Source organism: Microtus pennsylvanicus, chromosome 4 (genome assembly GCF_037038515.1).
Source record: "Microtus pennsylvanicus isolate mMicPen1 chromosome 4, mMicPen1.hap1, whole genome shotgun sequence".
Lineage (NCBI taxonomy): Eukaryota > Metazoa > Chordata > Mammalia > Rodentia > Cricetidae > Microtus > Microtus pennsylvanicus.
Window position 1 is genome coordinate 121,540,537 of NC_134582.1, and position 26,055 is coordinate 121,566,591.

Here is a 26,055-nt window from a genome sequence, read left to right on the forward strand (position 1 = left end):
AGCCTCTTTACATGCTCCAGCAGTTCATGGATAAGGTGGATGTTGGGGTGCACTAACTCATAGCCCTGGTAGCTGGGTTGGTCAGCCCACCAGCTTTCCCTTGTTGTCACCACCCAGGCGAACTCTCCAACACTGCCCTGGCTAGCTCACCCAATGCAGCAGGCAACAAGGAGTGGGGCCAGTTCTCCTGCTCTCACTCCCTGGGGGCCAGCTCTGCTGCTTTTGCCCAGGTGAGGTGCAGAGCCCGCTTTCCCAAATGCTGCAGTTGGTGAGGGGCAGGGCCAGCTCTTCTGTTTTTATGCCCCTGAGGCCAGCTCCCCTGCTTGCCTCAAGTGGCAAGGGGGGACATCTTTCCCTCACATATGCTACCGTGTAGCATATGAGGGAAAGGTGGGGTCATCTCTCCTGCTCTCACACCCTCAGGGCCAGCTCACCCGCACCCCCCTCCAACAGGGACATCTCTAATACGCTGCCCAGCCACAGGGCAGGGCCAGCTCTCCTGCCTGCCACAGGTGGCTACTAAGCCTTTTTAATATTGATGCTATTGGCATAGTAGACTAACATAATGTTTGTGTACTGTCCATGTCACTGCAAAATCTGTGGCAAGCAACAAAACAACCTCAGAACATGAAAGAAAATATGAACTGCTGTCCTTCCCTCATAAAAACTAATTGCTTGTGGTCATCCATACGGATGGAGGTTCCAAGAATACAGAGTAGATTAATAGTCATAGACCAAATGCCAAAGGATCTGTCCCAATAAGGCTGAGCATTTTGCACATGGATGGAGTAAGAAATAGCACATAAGTTTACCATGATACTGTTATTCACCACATTCCCACAAGAAGCACGAATTAGTTGATTGTTTATAGAGGGAGCCACCATGGCAACAGTTAGTTCCTTAGCTAATGGTTGTTCTCTGTGTCCATTCCTAGTGTGCAGTACTGCTTCAGATCTTAGTCTAAAGGTAGAGACTGAAGTGTCAAGGGCTTTGAAGTTGGCTATTGTCACCCTGATTCTGAAACATTAGGAAGGATCTTCTAAATATTTATTCAGGGCTTTTAAAAATTAATAAAAGCCAATTCTGCAACTCATAAAACTATCATTGGCCCTCTATTCATTTGTTCCCACTTTTACATGGTCTTACCTCTCCCTCAGTAGTGCCTCACATCTCAATCCAGTCCTTACCACCACTGTATCATTGATGATCCCTAGGTGTCTCAACCTGGGATCCCTCCATGAATGTTAATCGACTGACAGATGGTCGGTCTTGAGATGTGTTCACAGGTAATAGGATGGGGCAGTGAGGCAGGAGACTGCACATGCAATGTGTGTGATTAAGCTAATGACCACACTAGGCAGAATTGTTCTTGCTGGGACACACTGAAGAGCCATTCAAGAGGCACCACAGAATTGTTTTCTCCAGGAACTAAAGAGAAGCTCTTATTAGCCACCAGCTCCTAATGTGCGTTAGTCAGCAGTGCCCTCCGTGTCATCTGTTCCTCATACCCCGTGCACAAATTGCACACAGCATTGCGTAAGCACAAGTGGACACAAGCAGTATATAATGCAGGTGAGGCTTGATGCTGTGAGGAAGCTAGGGCTGAAACTGGAGTGAGGAGAGTGAAGAGTCTAGGCTGAAGACACAGCAGCCTGGGCCATGGGGCCCTAGCGCTAGGCTCAGAGGAAATGGGAGGAATCCAGCATCTTAATGCATAAGAAGACCTACTGGGCCAGCAAGATGACTCAGGAAGTAAAGGCACTTGCCACTCAAGCCAGATAACTTGAGTTTGATCCCCTGAACCTATGGCAGAAAGAGAGAAGTAAGCCCTAAAATTGTTTTTTGGCTTCTGCACCCATACTTGGGAGCACACAAGTATCATACATACAGAATTATAAAAGATTTCAAAACAAGAGTAAGAGATGACGTATTTTGCTAGAAATTGTTATCGTGTATATCTGAGACAAAGTCACCATTAACAGCATATGTGCCCATTTCGTTTGCTGTTTGTGTTGTCATTGCAAAGAAAAGATACAAACTCATGTTTTGGACTGTCTTGTTTAGTAGCGCTTAATTGATTCCAACAGAGCTTTTTCCTGAAGCAACATTCTTAGTAGAGCTTGGATACACTCAGTCTTTTTAATCCACTGATTTTTTTTAAACAAATCCACAAATAACTCATTTCTTTCATATTCATCTGCCCTTTTTTTGTTTGTAGCTTGTTCACACTTTGAAACACTAGTCTCAAAAGTTCCCATTTTTTGATTGGTGCTTCTTTTTTAAGTAAGATTTTAAGTGTTATTTTTAACTTATCTATTTTAGCTAGATAAATGGTAGATGTTGGTGATTTTAACTCTAGACTTTTAAAATGGAACATCTCCCTACAGTAAGAAAAAGTCCGGAAGTATTTCTTGTGACCTGTAGAATGTGTTTCATACACCATACAGTATTTAAATATGTTTTAGTAATATAAACATACAAGCCACATGAGGGATGGTGGTATAAATTTAGTTGATATCCATATTTTTTTTCGAAAGAAAAATTTGTTGATGTAATCATCTGTGTAACAACCCATATGTGATTACCAAGTTCAGAAAAGCAGGTTGCTTCTGCATTTCACAGTATTTCCTGTAGAGGGCAGCAGATAACTTAGTTGGTCTTTGGCTAGCTGTGACAAATGCTCTCCAACTTGGCTTGCTTCAGATAAAAGAAAATGGAAACAGTACTTACAGCAAAAAGTAGTGGTTCCTTTCAAGATTGAGTTTACTTCTTGACTCTGTTTTTAACATTACATGTGGGAGGGATGTAAGCACACCTAACAGTCCCTTTCTGTCGAGAGTCGATACAGGGTGACCTTTCTCTTTGCCCTTTCCATCCAGGTAGAACAAAGACTATAACTAAGCCTTGGAAACCAGTCATTTTATCAGAAACTTGATCCTGTTCACCAGACTGTGTTGTTATTTCTAGAGAACTCAATGTTAAGTTTTAAGTTTACAGATCTTATTTCCCATACAAGGAAAATTCAACCAGCTTGCACCTCCATGGTGCCATCAGTCAAGAGCTATGAAATACTTGCTATTGGCAGCCTGATAAGGCACGAGCGTTGGTTGAAATAAGACCTCTCCTAAAGTTAAACAACTAGAATTTTCTGTGTCTGCCCTGCTATTGTAAATCACCTAATGTACCCATCTTTGCCTTTGGTCTCTTCCTCTGTAAGGTATTGGCAATTATTAAATGAACATCAGTATGGAACTGAATTAAAGCTGATGCTTTCTAGACACCTTGTAGGTACAAGAACATATGCTAAGGGTTTTGTGTATGCCCCCTTGTCTGAAAGGCGCACCATAACAGAGTCCAACAGGAGCAGCTCTCTCCAGGCACTGAGTCACCAGACACCTTCAGACAAACTTCTTAAGTTAAAATTCCCATCTTCCCAGTCTTTCAGATGACGGCAGTGGTTAGAGTTTTGTAGCATTATTAACTAAAGTTGCATGTATAGAGCTATAGGGCAGGACCATGAAGGCCCCTCCTGTTCATCACCGCCTTTCAGTTTGCCCCTTGAGTAAACTGAGGAGAGTGGGTTAGTAATCTTTGCCAGGTGAACGCGTGCATGTCTACATTGTGCCCGTGGGAATGGTACCTCGCTGTCTTTGCTCATGGTTAGACCATAAACTTGCAGATTTAAAATGAGACTGAGCCAAGAGGTTTTGCTGTTGTTTTGTTTTAGAGCAGTCTGTTACTGCTGGATCCTATTTGCTCTATATAGACTTTCTGTTTGCGACTTGGGTCTTTGCCTCTTGAGTCCCCAGCTGAAAGAAGGAAAGGAAAGCTATCCTTTCCCCTCCTTATCTTGGCCATACTTCAGACAGAACAAATGGAAAAACAGTTTCGAGAAGACATTGGGAAAGAGACCCATGTGGACTCCCTGGCCTTCTCTTTCCTAACTCTTAGTGCACTTCACCCTCTACTCCCTCATGAGACTGTGTGGCCATAGGATTGGCCTCTCTTGCATTGTTTCTTAACTGATGAGGCTAACAGAACCAGACTACTCAGTGGGTCCTGGCCTACATTATTTAATTAGCTCAAAGAACTTAAACAGACCTTTGACATTACCTCAAAGTCCACAATCTCCAGGCACCTTTGAGTGGTGCTTATAGAAGCATCTTATAGAAAAAGTCATCCAGCTTTAAAGCCAAGCACATGTCACCCAGATATAACCAAGTAACGAGTGGATGGCAGACTATAGCAGTCTCCACCACTCCACGGTTTAAACATTTCAAAACTACAAGATAACATCATCTTGTGAGAAACTCATGGTTGCCTGGATATGGTAGCACAGGGCTGTGATCCAGCACTCACTCAGGAGACAGAGGCAGGGCCTGATATACACAGTGTGTTCCAGGCCAGCCATGGCTGCATAGTGTGACCCTGTCTCAGGAAAACCACATTGGTAGCCTCGGGGATAGCAATGGCCCTTCCTAAATGGGGTGGCTCTAGGCTGTAGATTCGTCAGCCATAGTCCCGTGCTCACTATTTGCTACTCATTCTTCATCTCCCCCAATTTACCCATGTCCCTATTGACAAATCCCTTGAGATCCTCAGTAAAGATCCGTGGGTCTTTTCCTTCCTTCCTTTAACCTCTCCTTATGGTTAACACTGTTTATTCCCCTGCTTTCTTGCTGTCTCTCACATCCATTTGTGGAATTCTCTTTCCCTTGGTGTTCATTCCTCTGGTGTTATATCATTTGGATATGTTCTTTTCATCCGGACTTTTCCAAAGTAAATCTATGCAAACCTCCTTTCTCAGTCCCAAATGCTGGCTGAATAGCCTCACTTGAATGTTCTTCTGTTCTTGTGAACACTCCTGTGTTCACTGTTCTTCAGGTGCAGTGTCTCAAATGAAATTAACATTGTTGTGGGAAATCATTGTTTTCATCTTGCATGTATCCATTCTTTCCCAGTACCCCCGCCTTAGGCAGAGGTCTTGGCATCGCCTTTTGAGCTTTGCCTTGTTTCCCCAGTCAACTTTTAGCCACACAGATGTTAGCAGCCTGGCTCACAGCAAAGGCACTTTGCCGTCTGTGGTTAGCCTGTGGCCTTGTAGGGTCTGTCTCTCATCCTTACACTCCTACTCTAACCTGTGTGAAGCAGCGCAGCATTCAGGCCCCACAGAAACACCACCTTACACCTTTTCCCTGGGAGCTTTCCCACCCGCCTGTCAGGTCAGAGCGTTGCCGCAAGTGGTGCTTGCTAGATAGCTGCACAGCTTTCTTGGAACTTGCAAAAGCTTCCTTCCTTCTATCCATCCCTCTTCATGCGACCTGCCTTTTGCCTTTACACAGTGGGATCTCAGCTACAAAGCATATATTTATCACCCAAGTATCTAGAATAGTGCCTTTTTCACACAAGCTTATTTTACGCTTGTAAATACTAAGAAAAATAGCTTTGCAGATTGCTAGCATGTGATATTAGCACGCTGTTAGGATGAGCCTGCTCTGCAAAGCAAGTACACAAGAAAGTCTCCTTCATCTTAGGACCAACCTTGAGAAATGTTGCCCTTCCGTAAAGGAAAGTCTTTGCAAAGTCAGAGCCTTGCCTCTCCTGTGTGACCTCATCTCCAAGGGGCCCTTATCAAATGCAAGGCTTTGTATGGTTCTTTTGGCACTATTAGAGCCACATCAAGATAAGTTTAGGAAAAATAAAAATCTCTCACACCAAGTTCTTAAAATTTTTGAAACAAACAAATGTCTTGTGATAGACATTCTGAACCTGAAAATCTTAACTGACCCAGTATCCCCAGGACCGGGGCATTCCAGCAGGAATAGTGTGAACTGGGAGTGTCCGCTGTATTTACGCCCGTGTCAGCCCTGGGGGGCAGGGTGGGGGCAGGAACTACTTCAGTTTTCAGTTGACTTTCTTTGCACAAAGTAACGGATTCACTGTGATATTTTCATACTTTCCTCTCCCATTACTCTTTCCCCCCATGCTCCCTCCCGCTGACCACCATGGGAACCGTGTTCTAAGAAGCGGGTAGTTTTACAGTTGCTCATATGCCTGCACTGCTGGGAAATTAGACTCTTTACTACATAGTTTTTAAACCCAGAACTCTTTGCTACATAATTTTTTAATCTGTACTTAGTTTTTTTCCAAGGCATTAGTTTTAGGGAAGAGTGTCCCTGTCTGTAACAGTGCTAGAGAAGTAACTGAGGTAGGTTCCTAGGTCTCCTGTGGGCTTCAGCTCTTCCAGAACAAAAAGTTCCAGGGCCTTTTTGAGTCAAAGCAACCTGCGTGGCTCAGGCAGCAGCCTAGGTGCGCCCCTCTGGCAGTTATCTGGAGTCACGTGGCGCCTGGCCCCGCCCCGGAGTCCTGAGGTCTGCGTGCGTGCTCGCTGCCTTAGCAGAAGCACGGAGCTCCACCGCGGGTAGGAGGCATGGGCGCATGGCTGCCGGGCCAGGCTGAGCACTGGGAAGAAAAGCCCGGGCGCCTTGGAGGTACTGCCCTGCGGGGCTGACTCTCAGGGGGACTAACCCGAAAGGTTTGAAGGGACGCTTGTAAAGCATGGTGGCTCATGATGAGATCGGAGGTCTTCTGCCCATTAAAAGGACCATCCGAGTCCTGGATGTTAATAACCAGCCCTTCAGGGAGCAGGAGGTAAGAAAAACAGATCTGCAAAACTTCTAAGACTTTAAAATTTTACTTTAAACTTTTAATTGTATTAAATCTTAAAATGTGTAACTTTTTAAGCAAGCCTGAAATGTGTTTAGGAACTGTGGTCTATGTTTAGGCAGCTTTTTTGTATGTAACATCGCTAGATTGTGTACTGCTTACATACAAAGAAGATTTAAAATACATATACGTCGCTGAGTAAACATTTCTCATGTTTGATATGGCTGTGTTTTTATGAGTGGTCTTTGTTTTTAACTTACATTACTAAGTCTAAGGGACCGCTTTAGGGGAGAAAGTAAAAATAAGAATATTTTCCTCTCGACGCTGGTGGACAAGTGAGTAAAGCCTGACCCGGGATTCATGTTCCTTTTCCTTTCCACACGTACTTAGTTCAGTTTGCCCTGTGCCCTTCTTCTTCTGAAAGAAGATTCAAGCCAGTGGAACCCTGACGCTCAGCCTGCCTTGCTTTGAAATCATTTTGACTTTCAAAAGTCTCTATGAACGTTTATGAAAAAAGTTATCCTACGCATTTTATGTAATCTTAGCAGTTGATTGTGTCTCTCAGTGTCCTGCTGCCTGCTCACTTACGTGGTAGAAATGGTTATGGGTTCAACTAAACAAATCTCTTAATGGCAGTGATGTTTTTTTGCCAAAATAGATGTAATTGTCCATTTGAAGCATGAGCAGTTTGTTTCGGGTCTCAGGGAAGCTGTTTGTTATACATACATTTGGGGTATTAAACTACCATCTTCAGAAAATGGCTTTATTTGGGGGCTGATAGTGAGTTTTGTTATTTGGTTCTGGATTGTACTTAGGTTTTATAAGATGAATAAGCATTTTCTTGGAAGAGAATGTGCTTCTTACAAGGCCATGACTGGAAATACACAAAGTAGCTATCTTTTGGGCCATCAAGGATGAGCCTTTTGGTTAGTGAGACGCAGTGTTCTCCTCGCCCCTTTAATTGAAGCATTAAGATCACCAGGGATGGGGTTCAGACTTTAGAACTGTCAACACAGCCTTAATGACTTGAGTGTAAAGAGAGGATGCTGTGTGATCAAATGTTGGCTTCATCTTTCTCAAAAAAAAAAAAACTTTTTTTTATTCTTTTTCTGGTTTTAAAGTTCTTGTCAAATGAGAAATTATGTATAAGCAATCCTAAAGGAATAAAGCGAGATACATTCTTAAGTTTTATTTGGCTCTAAAATATGCCCAGTAATGGCATCATTAGGTAAAAAACTTTACAAAAGCCCACTTCACAAAGGGTTTCATCCAGGCTGCAGTGTTTATAGAGATACATCCCAGTCAGACTTTAAAGGAGACTTCATTTTCTGTTTATAGACACTCAGAAAATATTTTAGCGCATAAAGTGAGTGGAGGTGAATTGTGAAAATCAGTAACTTAAAAGCCCAGGGTCAGGCAGATTTCTCTGGCTGTCTAAACTAGATAGTTGGTTAAAGATTAACCTGCGTAAACAGAATAGACTTCTGAGAGCAGTGTTTTTCCCTTCCAAGTGAACTTAGCCCTCATAAAAGGTTGCCCACGGAAGTTCCTTGAGGGTAAGCCTCCTTAACACTCTTAGGTTCCCAGATTTGCTGCTTGTTTTGAGGGGACAGTGTATGGTGTCAGTGTCCATGGATGTCTTTAAGCTGTTTATGTTTGCTGTAATGAGCTTCCAGCACTCCAAGCAAGTCGTCATCACCATTATATAATTAAGCCTTGCCTTTGGAGTTGTGGGTGTGGGTGTGTCTGTGTGTCCCTATGTGTGGGTGCCTGTGGGTGTGCACTTTTATCACCTCCAGATGTCCCTGCTGGGTCCTGTCTATAGGGAGAGGTGAATGTGGGTTTAACAACACTTATAATACAGATGTTCATGTCCTTAATAAATGCATATAACTAAAGTGGTTCTCTTGGACCTGTAGAAGAAAAACTACTTTTGCTTGTGATTTACACAGTTCACGTTATAACCCATGTTCCTAAAGATAGGGATTTTTGTCCCTGCTGTTGTGGTGACTCTTGAGTGCCTAATCCATTTCACTTCTCCACAAAAACTCTTATGTATGCTCTTTTCTTCAAACAGTATCTGTATCCTGAAACTTAACAGTAGGCCATTTCCAGTGTTACACTTTACCTTTCATTAAAGTTTTTTTTTTTATTTGAGTAGGAGTCCCCAAGTGGTTGTTCCACCATGTTTGCCATTTTTGTTTGCATGTTTTATTTTGTTTTGTTTTTTCTCAGGTCACCCAGGCTAGGCCAGGTTTTCTAGAACTCTTGGCAATCTGTCCAAACCCACCAAGTATAATATACTTCCTTATGAATCATTTTGGACTTTACAGACTGAATAATGACATCCTTTATAAAGAAGAGAGATTGTACCTAGTTTTAAAGAACTCTGAATATGTTTAGCCTAAAGGAATGCATGAGCGAAATCTGTATAAATTGTAAACTATAAATGTGCTTTTACATCAATCAACATGTTGTTACCTAAGTCTAAATGCTCTAAGTCTCTAGTGAGAGGATGTCTGCCTGACACTCACAGGGGCCTGGGTTAGTCCTCAGCACAGTAATAATCATAATTATGCCTCCTTCACTTTAAACATGATAGAACTTTTCATTACTAAGAAATTAGTAGTTTTACAATAACTAGTCTTATAAAGACAAGAATCTATCAGTAATTTTATTTAGTACTATAATATCAAAAATCCCTTTCCTCTTTGTTACACTGACTTTTACTTTCTGACTCCCTGGGAGGTGCACCTTTCTAAGGACCTTCCACTGGAAATTAAAGATTTGGTGATTTACTGGGAAGTGAAATTTTTATGCTTTGAACAGGGAAGAGGTGCTAACCTCTGCTTCCCAAAGCACAAGAGAGTCGTGGCAGCTGCTTTGTGTCTGGTTAATGTTGGCATATCTTGCTTTGTGAGGTAATTCTATCTCCATTCAAACAGGAGACTCTTTGTGCTGTCTTTACTAAATGGAAAGGAATGCCTCAAGCTGCCCCTGCACACGCGTGTGTCACTCAGTCAGCGCAGATGTGTGCTGCAGACATTCACACATGCCTCCGTCATGCGGCGTGTGCCGTTTCACTACACGTCTCAAAGGCTTCTTTCTCAGCTCATCGTGGTTTTATCGTTTACATTTTGCTTCGCAGTTAGTATTTGGAGGAGGGAGGGAGTGGTTTCCAACTCTGTCTCTTAAAGCCTCCAAAGTTGAATTCCCTTTGAAGTCTCTTCTGTCATTGGCGTTGCTTTTTGTGTGTGTGCCCACATGCCGCTTGGGCTGTTTGAGTCATTTAAGCTCCTACCTACTTTCAAACTTTTCTCCCAGTTTATTCTTACATTATAGGGTTATTTTTATACTTTTTAATTTAATGATGGTCTCTTTTTGAGGCAGGGTCTCTAACCCTGCTAGCCTACAACTCTCTTTGTAAACCAAATTTGCCTTGAACTCAAAGAGATCTACCCGAGTCTACCTCCCAAGTGTTAGAGTTAAAGGTGTACGCCACCATGCCTGGCCTTGGTGATCTTAATATAATTTTAAATTATCCTTCTGAACTCTCATCAAAATTATTTTATCTTGTGTGACACTTAAAAGGTCCCATATGCAAACAATGTATGCTCCCCCTGCAGATCCCCTTATTGGGAGTTCCTTATTTCCGTGACTGTCTAAAGTCATCTGATGATATGTCCCTTGTGTCTCACACTAACTTTGTGAAGTTTAGAAATCTATGAATATTAATGCATATTTGCTATGCGATACTTTAAAGGCTTTGCTGGTTCTTAGCCCAGACAAGCGAGGCTCTGGCTGGGCCATTACAAGAGCTGGAGCCAGGATTCTAGGCCTGTCCAAACCTAGGAGTCCTTTGAACCTCCCCTCTGCCTGGGCGTGAGCATTCTTTGACCTAATTCAGTGTCAGACATGTTTAAAGGTGATCCTCCAGCTAAAGTAGTTAAGAATGGAATCATACAATACTGGGACAGGGATGAGACATTGGTTTTCTTAAGCTGTTGTTATTTGGTATTGTTCTAGTTTAACATGAAGAACAACAGTCATTTTTGTAGTTCCCTGTCTCCCTGTCTTATACAAACACTGTTTTGTAAGAGGGTTTAATTTTGTCTGGGCTTGTATGAAACCATTACACCTCAACACATATTTATTGTAATCTGTTTTGTTTTCCCAGGAACCAAGCAATAAAAGAGTTCGGCCTCTAGCTCGGGTCACATCCTTGGCAAACTTAATCTCTCCCGTCAGAAATGGAGCAGTCAGGCGCTTTGGTCAAACCATACAGGTAAAAAGGAGAGAGGAAGAGTGTGCTTAGGACGCTTTTTATAGACGCCTACAATTTGTTTTCCTTTGAGCTGTACAAACATGTTTGCGTTGTTATACATCTTACCAGAGCAGTGTTTGTATAAGCTCTGTTCACTTGGATCCTTTGTCAAAGGCTCCTCTTAGACCATTTTAATTCCCCAAAACTAACTGGAGTTGATAAGTAGTTTTGCCTGTTAGATTAAAACTTAAATGATTGCTTTACATATTGAAATATTCTCAAAAAAATGTGTTTTAATTTGTTATAATGTGTTTTTTATTTAATATAGGATAATTGTTGTAGCCTCCAAATCTCATTTTCTTTTTCATTTGCCTCTTTTAAGTCATTTACCCTTCGTGGTGACCATAGATCCCCAGCCTCTGCCCAGAAGTCATTCAGCAGGTCTACGGTCCCAACACCCACCAAGAGAAGAAGTAGTGTGCTATGGTCGGAGATGCTAGACATCAGTATGAAGGAGTCCCTGACCACTCGAGAGATCAAACGTCAGGAGGTATGCTGGCACTCAGTACCCAAACCGTGTTTACTGAGTTACACCAAGAAAGAAAAAAGTTTTTAAATGAATGTCTTGCCAGAAGAAATAGAAGCTAATTTTCTTATTTAAGCAACTGTTCATAGCCACCCAGTCTGTAACAATTTGTAACAGCAACTCTGATGAGTAAATGATAGAAAAAAATGCAAATTTACTTGAGAGTCCATCTTGAACTATTATTTTCAGACCAGGTCTCTTTAAAAGAGCTGTTTAAAACATCAAGCACTGTAAATATTAATTACATCATTTTCATTTCTGACTTCTTGTGTTTCTGGATGTTTTTAGGCAATATATGAATTGTCCCGAGGCGAACAGGACTTAATCGAGGACCTCAAGCTTGCTAGGAAGGTCAGTAGACATTTGACATGTGCCAGTCTTACAAATGACATTTCACAGCTTCTAGAGGGTGGTTTCTTAACCTTTAAAGTGGAAAGTAAAAGCATTTTACTGCTGAATACATCTCTGACTTGAGATTGAAACACAGCTTTTCAAATGTGACCTCTAGTAAGCCTTTAGGGATGAACATAACTGAAGTCTCTCCAAAACTATGTCGTTGCTATGTAGTTACTAGGGTGTACTCAAGGACAGGTTGCCCATTCTTACGTGATGCTTTCTTTCCCTCTAATAGGCCTACCATGATCCCATGTTAAAGTTGTCTATCATGTCAGAAGAGGAACTCACACATATATTTGGTGATCTGGACGCTTACATACCTCTGCATGAAGGTCAGCTTTGCTCTTAGTTTCCATTTGTCTCTGACTGGAACTAAACACATGTAATTTTAAGTTAATAATAATGTGGTACTTACCAGTTCTTTTTCAGTAAGCATATCATTGCTCTTTTTGCTCTTGTACACTTTTCAGATTTGTTGGCAAGAATAGGAGAAGCAACCAAGCCTGATGGGACAGTGGAACAGATCGGTCACATTCTTGTGAACTGGGTATGTCAGCAGGTCATCATATGTAACAGGACATGCTGCAGCCTGGGATGTTACTCCACTAGATTCTAAAAACTATGAAACACCAGACTCCAGCAAAGTTGTGATGATACGAGCTTATAATCTTGTAAAAAATACAGAGCTTGATTGTGTTACAGACCTGCTTACAAATAACGTCCTTGATTAAGCAGAATTCTCATAATGCTATGCGTCAGCTGTTACAGTCTCTCATGTACATGCCTGAGTGCCTGCTGTTGAAGGAGAATTCCTGGGGACTCAGAAATGAAGGCTGTTTCTATGTTTATGACTGCACAGGAGAAGGAGCAGGCATGGGGTGTCAGGATTGTGAGGCTTGTGATAGAAGCAGCTCGGGTGTCTGGGAGCACAAATAGCTGACATCTTAGTGAGGCGGGGAAGTAGAGTCATTGATCTTCAGTTGACCTGTGAAACACACGTGTAGCTGTGCTGTCTGTTGTGGGTTGTGCTCATCGTTTGCTCATGCACCAGTCATAGCAGCGTTGTGTTGTGCTTTGTTTGTAATCTCTAGTTACCAGGCCTGAATGCCTACAAAGGCTACTGTAGTAACCAGCTGGCAGCCAAGGCTCTTCTGGATCAGAAGAAACAAGACCCAAGAGTCCAGGACTTCCTCCAGCGCTGTCTGGAGTCTCCCTTCAGTCGAAAACTAGACCTTTGGAGTTTCCTGGATATCCCTCGAAGTCGCCTTGTCAAATACCCTTTACTGTTAAAAGAAATCCTTAGACACACGGCAAAAGACCACCCAGATGTTCAGCTGCTGGAGGAAGCAGTAAGTAATAAACAAGTATTCCAAGTTTGGCATCAATCACCTTAGAAAAGCATAGCATGATCCTCTCAGTTCTCATGTCATCAAGAGACTGGGCTTGAATCTTGTTCCTTCCACTGTCCAGAGGCCGTGGAGTAGTCCCTCAGTGTGGCTGGGACTGAATCCTTGCGTGTATAATGTAGACACTGGCTGGGCTGATTTCTAGGATCCATTCAGGCCTTAGATTCCGTCCTTTGTGAATATTTTCTCTGGAGGGAGGGAGGTTGACATGCAGCAGCTGTTCCATCTGCTTTGTTTTCTTATCATTTTTAGGTATTGATAATACAAGGAGTTCTTTCTGACATCAACTTGAAGAAAGGTGAATCCGAGTGTCAGTATTACATCGACAAGCTGGAATACCTGGACGAGAAGCAGAAGGACCCCAGGATCGAAGCGAGCAAAGTGCTGCTGTGCCATGGGGAGCTGAAGAATAAAAGTGGCCATGTGAGTGCTTAGAATACGAACCAGAAGGAAGCCATTACTTCCCTTTTCCCAGCCTGCTTAATTTCCCGCACAAAATTATGAAGCAAGTTTGTAAAAATAAGCCCACTGCTCGCAAGAAGGTTGCTGTTTGTTTATGTGACCAGCTTTGGTAAAGCAAGCATTTGGTTTCTGAATAAATAAGAATAAAATAATACTTAAACACCTCGGCAAGTAGTCATTCATATCCAGTTGTGAACTGTAAACCAATGTGTGTGGCTGGGGTCTCCTGTTAATGTTTCATAAACACACACCTCAGGAAATGGATCTTTTATAGTGGTGTTAGTGGTTTTAACTCTGAAATTCTGCAGCAAATTAAATAAAGCAATTTTATTTTTTAAATATTAATTACAAAAGAATCTTCTGGATAGGTGTCAGGAATGGTATTTTTGTTTTATATGTACTTCCCAGTGTTGTATGTATAAGTTGGGGCTGTTTAAGAACAAGAACAAGTTGAAATCCAGCCTATCTGATTTCTATCCTAGGGCCTAATTGTTCTGAACAGACTTAGGCTTGTGTAGACAGATGAACCATGAACACTGTAGCAGCATGCGGACAGTACTGGAGTTTCAAACCTGTTCCTGCTGATTTGCAGGTCTTGGCAATACATCGTGTTTACTCAGCTGTTGCCTAACCTGGTCAGTGTGGCCCAATGAAAGAAAAGACCGTCAGGTAGCCTGAAGTTTAATGCTCCAAGCAAAACCCACATGGCCTTGAGACCACTATTTTATGATGCCATTTATAAAGGAAAATCAGAACTCTAAATGTCAAATCCAGTTCTTTAACAATCAAGTTCCTTACTTAGGAAGTTTGGGTTTTTTCTTCATTTCTGCAGAAACTGTACATTTTCCTGTTTCAAGACATCTTGGTTTTGACTCGGCCTGTCACACGAAATGAGCGTCACTCCTACCAGGTTTACCGGCAGCCAATCCCTGTGCAGGAGCTGGTGCTGGAAGACCTGCAGGATGGAGATGTGCGCATGGGTGGTTCCTTCCGAGGGGCTTTTGGCAACTCAGACAAAGGTAAGATATAAGTTCTAGAAAGTTCACAAAGGACCCAGATTGGGTGGGGAGAAAAGGGCTAAAGTAGAATTACCGCCCATTTGAAGCCATTCTGGGTTACAGAGAGCCCCATCTCGAAAACAACAGTAATGAGAAGAAACGAATGTACCCAAATGAAGTTAGTCTTGATCCTTAAGTATAAGAATAAACTCGTTCCCCAGTTATGTACTGACACAAAATTGAACTTGGTCAGGGACCTCTGGCTAGTGGCCATCTTAAGAGTGTGTGTCACATAAATACTAGAACTTTCCTTAGATTATATGACCACTTTTTTAATCTTGATTCCTTTTTTCTCCTTTCAGCTAAAAATATCTTTAGAGTCCGCTTCCAAGACCCCTGTCCAGGCCAGTCCCACACACTACAGGCCAATGACGTGTTCCATAAGCAGCAATGGTTCAACTGTATTCGCTCTGCCATGGCCCCTTTCCAGCGGGCTGCCAGCCCCCTAGAGCTGCAGGGCTTGCCAGAGCTGCATGAAGAGTGTGAGGAGAACAACCCCCCAGCTGGGAATCTCCAAGCCCAGCGAAGGTCGTCCGTGGTTCCGGGGCTCATGCAGGTAGACAGTGAAGGTGCGCTGGAATGTGGCTCCAGTGTGCAGACAGGAGACACCAAGAGCGGGAAGGCACACCGAGCACAGCCTGGCTTGCGAAGAGCAAGGGACAAAGCCCAGTCAGGTGGCAACAGGAAAGAGACTCTGGTGTAAATGTGTGTTCTCTGGCGGAAGGCTGTTTATTTATAAATTTGTACAGTTTTTTCTTGTAATGGGAGCATCCTAGGGTTACTCTGTACCAGCTTAATGTGTTCATGGTTTGGGATTCTCTCTCTCTCTTACTCTCTCCCCCTCCCTCCCCCTTGTTATTGTCATTGTCGTTGTTAATGGCAGCTAAAGATATACAGATTACTGTTAAATTGCAGACTTTAAAGAGGTGTTTTCATGGATTATTTGGAACATACCAACCTGGTATTTTTTATCAGAAGAAATATATATGAAACCAGTGTTGTCCTGACTCTGGGTTCACCTTGACTTCCCAATTGCAACCAAATGTGATATTTACAGTGTTTGCCAAACTTAGTTTTGTAAATGCTGAAATTCTATCAGTGTTCCTTGTTAAACCTCAAATGATGAATGAAACTTTAATAATGACACCTACAATCTACATGGAAGATTTTTGAGTTTGAAATATTTCCACATTTACAGTGAAGCACTGCTTCCTTGGAAAGCAGTCACCAAGCTTGGTGTGTTTTCCGTTTTGTCAACTGGAATGCCTTGTGTCAGGTTCTCACCTCACATTCCTCAGTTCTCATTCATTTATTCTGCCAACTATTTAATTTTTTTATTGTAAAGTAGTTTTTAGTATTTGCTTTTATTTTTTTACGTTGATGCCTTTTTAAAAAATGGCATGTCCTTAAAGTTTTTCTTTCTGATTAAAGTGTGTGTGTGTGTGTGTGTGTGTGTGTGTGTGTGTGTGTGTGTAATCAATTTTACTAAATGAAACCAAGCCATAATGTTGAGCCAATTAAGAAAAGTACAGTTCTTACAATGTATCATGTCAGGGTAGTAAAGACCCATGGGGTGACTTGGTGTACTCCAGACTGCTGAGAGGAACCACAAGAAGGACTTTGGTGAAAGTTTCGTGTTGTGTGGAAAGCAGGAGAAGGCAGGAGACTGGAATAGTGAAGAGAAGGGAAGGGAAAGAGGAGTTCGTCTAAAGCAAAATGTCTGGCTGGGCCAGAGGAGCAGAGGGTGACAGGAAAAGTGACCTGAGGGTGTGTAGGAAGTTGTAGAAGGCCAGAGGGGGCGCGAACTGTATTTGCTTTGGTTTCTCATACCTGCAAATACTGAATTTGAAAAGAAACCGTAAAACGTGTTGGAAATTTGACTATGTTAGGTTAATTCTGGTTGGATTTCTTCGTTTCAAAAAGAAGGTAGTAATTCTTCACTGCAAAATGTTTGTATTAGAAATGTGGTCATGCTTTTGAGGGAGGAGGACTGAGGTCCCATGTAAGCCCAGATTTAAACTGGCGATCAGTTCAAGTCATCGTTAACCATTCTGTGAAATATATCTCCAGTGAAAATGAAAATTGGAAAAGGCTGTAAATAGAACAATCAAATGATTTCTTTGTATAAATGAATTATACAATTAAAAAAAGCACACACATAATAACCCAAAACATTTCTTGCCTGGTTGATATTTGTGGGGTGGGGCATCCTCTGGAACTTGATGATTTAGCTTGGGGGGGTAGGTCGTGCAAACCTTAGAATGGTTAAGGAAATCCCAAATAATTTACCCTTTTGAAATTCATTGATAAGTAAGAAAGGACAATAGTCTGAAATCTTGTGAGCCCTGTGATCTTAAAGGACACGGTGGAATCAGAAGTCACCATTGTATTGCAGACAGCTGACATCTTCTGGATATAGTAGTAAAGCAAAGAGCAATGTCTTCATTAATTTGATTAAGCCCAGATTCTGATGTCTAGGTTTCTCAGCTTCCTCACTGTGGAAATTCAAATTCAGATATGTCTCTTACACCTGTGTGGGATCTGCAACACCCAAAAGCAAGGCACTGGTCCCATCTAGAGTATCTGGAGTTTAATTACTGTCACAGTGGCCTTGTTCAGCTTCCGGAGTTAGAGAAGCAAGTGGTTTAGATGGTGTAAATGGAGTGATGTTTTATCTAAAGGTGTCTTGCTTTGCTTCTCTCACGGGAGAAAATAAACAGTAATAACAGGAGCTGAGGATTCTTCAGGAGCGGCTCCTCTGTTGGGCGACATTCAAGTGACCTCGGCTCAGTCCTCAGACTTGTCTGAGCATCACCAGCAGTCAGGGATGCTTTAAGAAATAAGAGTGACTAGGCCTCGCTCGCATCATTTCACTAGATCCAGATGCTGGAAGAGGGAGCTGGCCGTGGATTTTTTGGTTATATAAGGGCATTTTCATTCAAGTATATGTGATGGTTTTCCGAGATAGTCTTTCTGGGGATCCCTGACTGGCCAAGAACTCACTATGTAGCCCATGCTGCTTTTAAGATACGATGGTCCTCTTGCCTTTGCTTCCCAAGTGCTGGGATTGCAGGTACATGCCACCGTACGCAGCTCTGATCATGTATGATTTCCATTGTTTCCTTCTGGTAATGCTGATACTATGATGACCTAGCCGATCTCTGTACATGAATGATAAATCATATCTTAATGTATCTGTCCTCTTACATTGCCTTAGCTCGTTTAGAGTTGAAGCTGAGGTTTCTTTAGCTCCCCCCAGTGAGTTCACTTACTATAAGGATAATCTCTTCCTAGGTGCTCAGCACTCTGTCAGGATGTGTGCACACAAAGTGATAATGAGAAACCAGTTATCTAGCAGCAGTTATGATCACAGCATCCCCAGGTCACGCTGGAATCAATGAAGACTTTCCAACTGACCTGATGGGCAACTTCTGTGCTAGCTAAGTCTATTTTGTGTTTAATATTGTGAGTATGCAAATCCAACACAAGACTTATTTCAGATGTATAAGCAAGGTGATAGCTCAGCCTACAAACCTAACGTCCCTTTGTCCAGAGCACCTTGTTCCCATGAGAGGAATGTACTAGAATATGAATCTCCCTAGATCTGGAGGGAAGCTAGAGCTTCTGAATACGGAGTTTTAATTTCCACACGTCTACGCCACCTCCAACCAACCACAAGACACAGACCTCATGTGCATATGGTATTCTAGTTTGCTTCTCTGTCAGTATGATCAGCACCGTGATCAAAACCACCTTGGGGCTCCTTACAAGTCCCAATCCGCCATCATGGGAAGCCAGGTCAGGAGCCCACATCTGGAGGCAGGTGCTAAAGCAGATGTGGAGAAATACTGCTTGCTTTCTGGCTTGCCTCCATGGCTTGCTCATTCTGCTTTCTTATGTAACCCAGGCCACCTGCTCAGGTAGCGCCACCCACAGTGGGCTGGGGCCTCCCACCACTGTCATTAGTCAAGAAGTACCTGGCAGGCTCATCTGATGGAGGCAGTTCTTCAGCTGAGGTTCCCTCTTCCCCGGTCACTCTAGTTTGTGTCAAATGGACAGAAGCTAACCAGTCCGTGGTTACTCATGAGGCGATAACTTAAAATCACTAAGGACCTGTTAATCTTGACCGTTTCCAGGAAAGCCGTACATACAGCTTAAGAGCCTTGGGTATTTCCCACAATCCCTCTGAACTCATGTTCAAATCTGCCCATGTTTTTCCTGGTAGGACTCTTGGAACCCTATAGAGTGAGGATTTGTCTTTCCCATAGTTTCTCAAAGCATTGCCCTACCCTCACTTTGTAAATAATTGTTTGAAATCTATAATCTTCCATGCTTGAACCTGGTCTTCTAAGTCATCTGTGACACATTTGACTGGTCCAGATATGATTTCCTCCAAGATAACATAAAAATAGAAGTACATTTTTCTTATTTTGTAAAACTGAATTTGATACCAATGTCCTCAGCTTTTGCGGAAGATGGACTGCTCAGAGGGTGATAAATATCAATCTCTCCCTGGCCACGACGAGCCACAGTCTGGCAACCACAAAAGCAGGAACTGATTTCAAAGATCTAAATACAGCTGAGCATCAGTTAGGATGATTCTTTAAAAAACGAATGTGGGGCCACGGAAGTGGCTCGGTGAGCAAAGGCACCTGCCACCAAGCCTGACAACCTGAGTTTGGTCCCCAAGATCTATAGAGGCAAAGAAGAGAACCAATTCCCACAAGTTATCCTGTGGCTTCTACACATGCAACATGGTATATGCGTGCTCAAATATATAGACATGAACATACACACAAAATGAAAATAAATGTGTTTTAGTTAAACATTTTACTCCATGTTGAATATTTCAATGCACCTAATATTTCCTAAATTTTCCTAAACAGTTATGTTTAGGAAAAGAAAAGAAAGGAGCATCTCTCCTGCCTTTTCCTATGCAAACTATCACTTAACCAATGGGTAAGGAAGAGAAGGTCTGCACGGCAGGAGCCTAGCTGGCTAAGGGAAGAAGTAATATCCCTGTCTAGTACCTTCGTGAATAATGGATCTCAGTGTAACTTATAAAGGGCCTGACACAGGTAGACAGGGCGCAACATCTAAGCAGTCCTGCTGAGGCCGAGCCTGATTGAGTCCCAAGAAAAATAAATCAGAATTTCTTCAACAAAACAGAGATGGGGTGCATGGGTAAGAGGGGGAAGTGGGCAGTAAATCGAAGACTTTAGGAACATCAAACAACTACAATGCATCAGTCTTATTTGGAGCTAAATCAAATTCTTGAAATATTGAGGGGTTTCCATATAACCCTGTACTCTCCATTTGACTGGTTCTGAGTCTTTCACTGTCAGTCAGCAAGGATGGCTAGCTGGTTTCCTGATCTCATTACACACTGGCCACCCGTGGAGACCAAACTGTCTCGAGATTCAGATCCCAAAGTCCTGCTGCCTGGTTGCCCCTCCAGACCCTCACTCTCCCCAACCTGTCCTGCTGTGTAGAGTCTAGCAAGTTTTCATTGTAAATAGTCCTCCCAACCCTGCTCTACTGTGTCCAGATAGGTAGCCGGCAAATGGCCTGTTAGGTGAGCCCCATCCTGGCACATGCTCGAGGGACCAGCATGCCTCCCACCCAGGATCTCTGCTGCCACTGCTCAGGATTTGAGGCTCAGCCTCCTAAATCTGTGTCTCCCTCAGCCCCACTAGCTTGAGCTTTCACAACTACACTTGCATCTCACTGTGTCCAAGCGCCCCAAACTCCAGCTACCCCTACACTTAGTGGAAACTCACTGTGCCTCCCACTCCAGAAGCCTACAACCTTCCAAAGACACTTCCTTGACTCCTGCCTCCCAACAGCAGGGGCCTGACTCCTTTGTGGGAATTTTCTTCTTGTCTTTTGTGCCTGCCTTGGTATTCTCCAAGTTCTCCTTCCTCCCCTGAGCCTTTTCTTGAACAGCCCCTTTTGTGAGCTTATCTCTTGTTATTCATTTGATGAAACTTAATGGCCAGTTTGATAGCCTTAAGGAAAAAAAGGCCTTTACAAGGTGATTCAGGTCTTCAAAGTTTGTGAGCCAGTCAGCTGGCTCAATAGGCAAAAGCTCTTGCTACCAAGCTTTACCCAAGTTTGATCCCTAAGACCATCATGGTGGAAGAAAAGAACCCACTCCCACAAGTGGTAGGCACGCACATACACACACACACACACACACACACACACACACACACAAAGAGAGAGACACTTGTGAGCGCTTTTAAAGTTTCCAATTAAAAGAAGCTTGTGTCGGGCCATGGTGGTGCACACCTTTAATCCCAGCACTCGGGAGGCAGAGGAAGGTGAATCCCTGTGAGTTCGAGGCCAGCCTGGTCTACGAGAGCTAGTCCCAGGTCAGCTAGGACTGTTACACAGGGAAACCCTGTCTCAAAAAAAAAATGAATAAATAAATAAAGCTTGTAATAAGAGGTTGGGAAGATAGCTCAGACAGAAAAGTGCTTGTCATGCAAGCATGAAGACCTGAGTTCATGTCACCAGAGCCCATGTAAAAAGGCTGTAGGTGGTAGTGAACACTGAGCATGGGGCAGGAGGAGACAGGAGGATCCATGATGCTCACTAACCAGCCAGCCTAGTTTTACTGTGATCCTCAGAGGCCAATAAAAAAAAAAATTCTACCTTGTAAAAGCATTCCTAAGAGACACACTTGCAGTTGACTTTTAACCTACACACACACAGTTTGAAGGCTCACTCCTGCCCTGTAGTTACTCCCATGCAGAGGCATCTTGAAAGCGAACAGCAACCCCCTCTAGAACATCAGATCTGTTTGCATTTTGTCAACAGCCTCCAGAATGAGAAGAAACAAATTTGTGTTCTTTATAAATTATCCAGCCTCTGGAATTTTGTAACTGCAGTGCAAATGAGTTAAGTAAATGTATCAGACAATATTATTCCACCCTAAAAAGAGACGAGCTAGCAAGATGAGAAAGCACACGAAGAAACATAAGTTGTGTGATCTATCAGGGGCCCAAAGTCAATTGGAAAAGGTTACTGATAAATTGCAATTATATCACACAGCAGATGAGGCAAAACCATGGAGACAGTAGATCAGCAGATGTGGAAAGGGAGGGCGACTAGAGAAAGGGAGGTTTATGGAGCACTGACAGTGTTCAACATGATTCGCTTGCAGTGGTCGATACAGAACTTCTCGCACTGATCAAAGCACATGGAATGCTCTTCACCAAGGAGACCCTCATGTAAATCATGGATTCTAGGTGACAATAATGAAGTAGGATCAGTCTGTGTGTGAAAGCAAACACTTTCACAGTGCCAAGGAGGCTGTGCATGTATGTGGACAGGGGCATATGGGAATTCCCTGTACTAGACACACAACTCAGATGTGCTTATAAACCTGTTCATGTTTCTTGAAACATGACCGTGTGGCGTGTGTGTGTGTGTGTGTGTGTGTGTGTGTGTGTGTGTGTGTGTGTTTAGAGATCAATGCTAAGTATCTTCCTCCATCACTCCATTTTGTGATTTTCTGAGAAATGGTCTTTCATTGAAGCTGAAGCTCACTGACTTGGTGTGGCTGGACAGAGAGCCCTGTGTACCACCCGTCTATGCCCCTCCAGCTCTGGGATTATAGACGTGACCACCACTCTTTTACATGCATGTTGGGGATTAAACTCATGTCTTCATGCATGCACAAAGAGCATTTTACCCACTGAGCCACCTCCTCAGCCCCCAAAAAACAGTCTATTTTTAACAAATAGAAACTATTCAGATTCAGAAGCCATGTCTGAATTTCTGTTTACTAACTCCCCAGCTGTGATAACGCTGTATAAACTCTATAGGCAGAAACCGAATGTCAGCGCTCAGTACCGTGATCTGAGCCTGTCCTTGTAGTCTGGGTCTCAGCCTTCATTCTTCCGTGGCTCCCAAAGGAATTCTGTCCATAAGACCAGGGCCTAAGCCAGGCGAAGCTTTTGAAAGAATAACCAGTAGGCACTGGTCATCCTTCCATGTGCAGAAAGCTGACTGGACTTGTTCTTCAAGGCAGAGGACAGAGCAACCAGGGGAGAGGGAGGAGAGAAGTTTCGTGGGAGTCTCAGAACAGCATCCCATCTGGGTGAGGAGATTTCGTGGCCCTTTTCATCCTTCTCCAGTGGAGTCGAACAGGAGTTGGGCTGTTTCTGTTTCTGGCTGACCCGTTCTGGCAGCTTTTCTGTCTGCTTTTGTGTCTCCCTTCTCTTCCCTGCCTACGAAGGGAGAGGGAGGCAGCCACGTCACCTCCAAGGTCAAGGACACCCTTTGGGACTGGACTATATCAGTAGCACACCCCTGTCCCACAGTAGAAGGCACGCACGGAGAGGCCATGAGCCAGCAGGCCGCCATCTGTGGTTGAAGGCATCTCTCTTCCCGCCAGGCACGTCAAACCTTGCTTGTCAGTTGAATGTGACTGGGGAGGTTGGCATCAGGACTAGGCCTCTCTGCACACGTTGAAAGTGCTGCAGGGCTGGAAAAGGCTGTCTGTTATCTGGCATTGTTTACCTCTGCCAACCACAGAGTGCAGGCCCGCTGGTCTCCACATCTCCCCACCCAAGGCTCAGGCCTGAGCAAGTCTCTATCCTGGGGGACTGCCAGGTGTGAGCTCAGCTCTCAGCTCCCCAGCTCCCCACCCTGGGGGCCATGGAGATTCTGTGGAGAATAAGGAGGAGGAGAGTAATGTAAATAAGCCAGGAGGGAGAGGGAAGCAGGTGAAGCCCCGCTGACTCCAGCCAGTAGGGAAGTAGGCGTGGGGGGTGGCCAGCACTTGCTTCCCCTTTTCTATCTCTTTCAGAAGTGTGTTAAGGGCTCTCGGTGCACAAGACTGAGGGAAGAGGTTTAGTGGAGCCACTGCCCTGGAGGAATATACAAGCTAAGAGAGACACAAAGCAGGCCACAGGGCAAGCCTTGAGCTGGCTCGCATATTGGACACTGGAATGAGAGCACATGATATATTCTATCCAATCAAAAGCTTGTAGAAGTGCACTTCTGAGGTGGCTGAAACCCAGAACAGCTTTCAAACTTTCCGGTCCCAGAAGGCCTGTGAGCCTCACGTGCTCTTTGCAGACCTCCGCTGGTCCCAGCAGGTACTGGCCTCTTCCAAAACAAAGGAAAATAATGTTGAGGCCTATAAATACACACATATACACTCCCTCCCTGAGAGCAAGCCGGAAGGGGTCCGGATTTATGGAATCACATTTGTCTCCAGCCAAGGAGCACGGGCTGTCATTTCCACAATGGAAACTGTTTGTGTCATTCCCTTTTGTTCCAACTTGACAGGCTGGTCCGCCATGGTGGAAACACTCCAGAGCTTTCTGATGAGTTTCTCATTTGCAACAATAGACAAGAGCAGCTGCTGGGTTTACAGGATGATAAATGTATTGCGTGAGATGATCCTAGAGGCAGAGATTGGTAACTCCAGCCAGGCTCAGGGCGGTGATGGTCACAGAGTTTTTTTTCATTCTGTGGCTCCAGCCGGGAAAGTCATCCATGCCCGATCTCTCCATCCCACTGTCCAGTGATCTGCCCATCCCTCAGCACCCAGCTGACCCTTGCTCTTTGGTCAATGCCTATACTGGCCCCTTCTCGCCCTGCCAAGGTCTCCATTGCTACTGCTGTGATCCTATTTTTCAGGCAAGGCATTGCTTCTACTAGCCTACAAGTTTATAGGTCTTTCTGAATCTCCACCTTAGCATTTTTCCTGACTGGGAGAATACGTTTCGAGTTCTTCCCTGAACGAACCACAGAGGCTGCATGATTTTAGCTGTGCCTTAACAGGAGTTTATATCATAAAGAGCCAGCGGATCAAAGACTCAGCCCTCCATACCTGATGACCCTGTGTAGCCAGCCTTCACAATGGCCCCCAAGGATCCCAACTCCAGAGACTTGTGCATCCCCGCAACGCACTGGGGCTAATGCATTAGAATAAGACCCACAGCACGTGGGGAAGTGACAGTGCGATTTCTGAGTCCAAGTCACAAAGAAATGCTGCCACTCTGGCTTTAATTCTCTACTCTGAAGCAAGCCATTAATGTCATGAAGACATTAAGCTGCCCTGTGCACAAGTCTGTGTCAGGAGAAACCAAGGCCTGCAGAAGCCAGCCAGTAGATGCTACTGTGAGGAGGCCCAGTCAAGCCTTCAGTATTGTCCCACCCTCTGGGGTCTCGGTTGCTGCTCATGAAAACTGTTAAGATGGAACCGTTCCACACTATGTTAGAGAAAGAGTGTGTTTATTATTGCTTTAAGCCATGAAGCTTTTGTAATGTTGATTATAATATATGTGTGTGGGCTGACAATTCATATCCTAAAGACTATACCAGGCTGTACCTGTTGTGGCAGAACTACAGAAAGCCAGGCATCAGTCCCCTACTATACCGGTCAAACCAGAGGAAATGAACAAGAAGTAAATGTCAGGACAAGACGCAGAGGCCTTGTCTCCTGAGGCCCGAAACAAAGAAACAGGCTGCATAGGCATCTATTAGGTGTTGTTCATGGCCTAAAACCTGAGGCCTAAATCCTCGGGAGCCAAATCCTATGTCCCAACAGGCAACTGACCTGACCTAAAATTTCCCAACTATACTCAATCTGTCTACATTTGTGTAACAGTGAGCAGACCTTGAAGGGAGTCAGTTTGTTCCTGGACATATGGCTCCTGAGAGACAGTGGACCTGCCTCTGGTCCCTGCTGAAAGCATGTCCTAGTCTGCCTTCTGTTGCTGTGTTACACACAATGACCAAGGAAAACTTGGGGAGGCAGGTCTATTTCAGTATACAGTTTACAATCCATCAGGAAAAGAAGTCGGGACAGGAACTTAAGACAGGAACCTAGAAACAGGAGCTGAAGCAGAGGGCCTGGAAGAACATTACTTACTGACTTGCTCCCTCTGGCTTGTTCAGCCACCTTTCTTATCCACTCCAGCCCCCCCTGCCCAGGAATGATACCTCCAGTAGTGTGCTGGGACCTCCCACACCAATTAGCAATTGAAAAAAAAATGCCTCACAGATACACCTGCAGGCCAATCTGACAGAGGTGTGTGTCAAGTTGGTGACTGAAGATACTTATTACAATGAGCTTCTTTTTCCTCCACCTTCCTTCCCCCTTGCCTCCCCATTTTTCTGTCTCCCTCTCTGTTTCTTTTCTGCCTGTCTTTCTCCAAAAGTAGAGTCGTCTGGTCATCCTAACCCTCAATATAC

The 26,055-nt window shown here is 43.8% G+C and overlaps 1 protein-coding gene across 2 annotated transcripts in view; it reads left to right on the forward strand.

The window, feature by feature from the left end:
- Net1 (neuroepithelial cell transforming 1) overlaps positions 1 to 17,010 on the forward strand; it is a 41,642-nt gene extending 24,632 nt beyond the window's left edge. The window contains exons 1-10 of one of the 2 annotated variants that reach the window (XM_075970306.1): positions 6,396 to 6,651; positions 10,844 to 10,951; positions 11,313 to 11,480; positions 11,805 to 11,867; positions 12,148 to 12,244; positions 12,383 to 12,459; positions 13,004 to 13,261; positions 13,571 to 13,741; positions 14,613 to 14,799; positions 15,141 to 17,010. In XM_075970306.1, the coding sequence (XP_075826421.1) occupies positions 6,559 to 6,651; positions 10,844 to 10,951; positions 11,313 to 11,480; positions 11,805 to 11,867; positions 12,148 to 12,244; positions 12,383 to 12,459; positions 13,004 to 13,261; positions 13,571 to 13,741; positions 14,613 to 14,799; positions 15,141 to 15,541 (1,623 nt within the window). In that variant the 5' untranslated portion in view covers positions 6,396 to 6,558 and the 3' untranslated portion in view covers positions 15,542 to 17,010. Of the gene's footprint in view, positions 1 to 6,395; positions 6,652 to 10,843; positions 10,952 to 11,312; positions 11,481 to 11,804; positions 11,868 to 12,147; positions 12,245 to 12,382; positions 12,460 to 13,003; positions 13,262 to 13,570; positions 13,742 to 14,612; positions 14,800 to 15,140 lie in introns of those variants that run through there. The other variant, XM_075970305.1, reaches the window with a different exon arrangement.
- Positions 17,011 to 26,055: the final 9,045 nt, after the last annotated feature.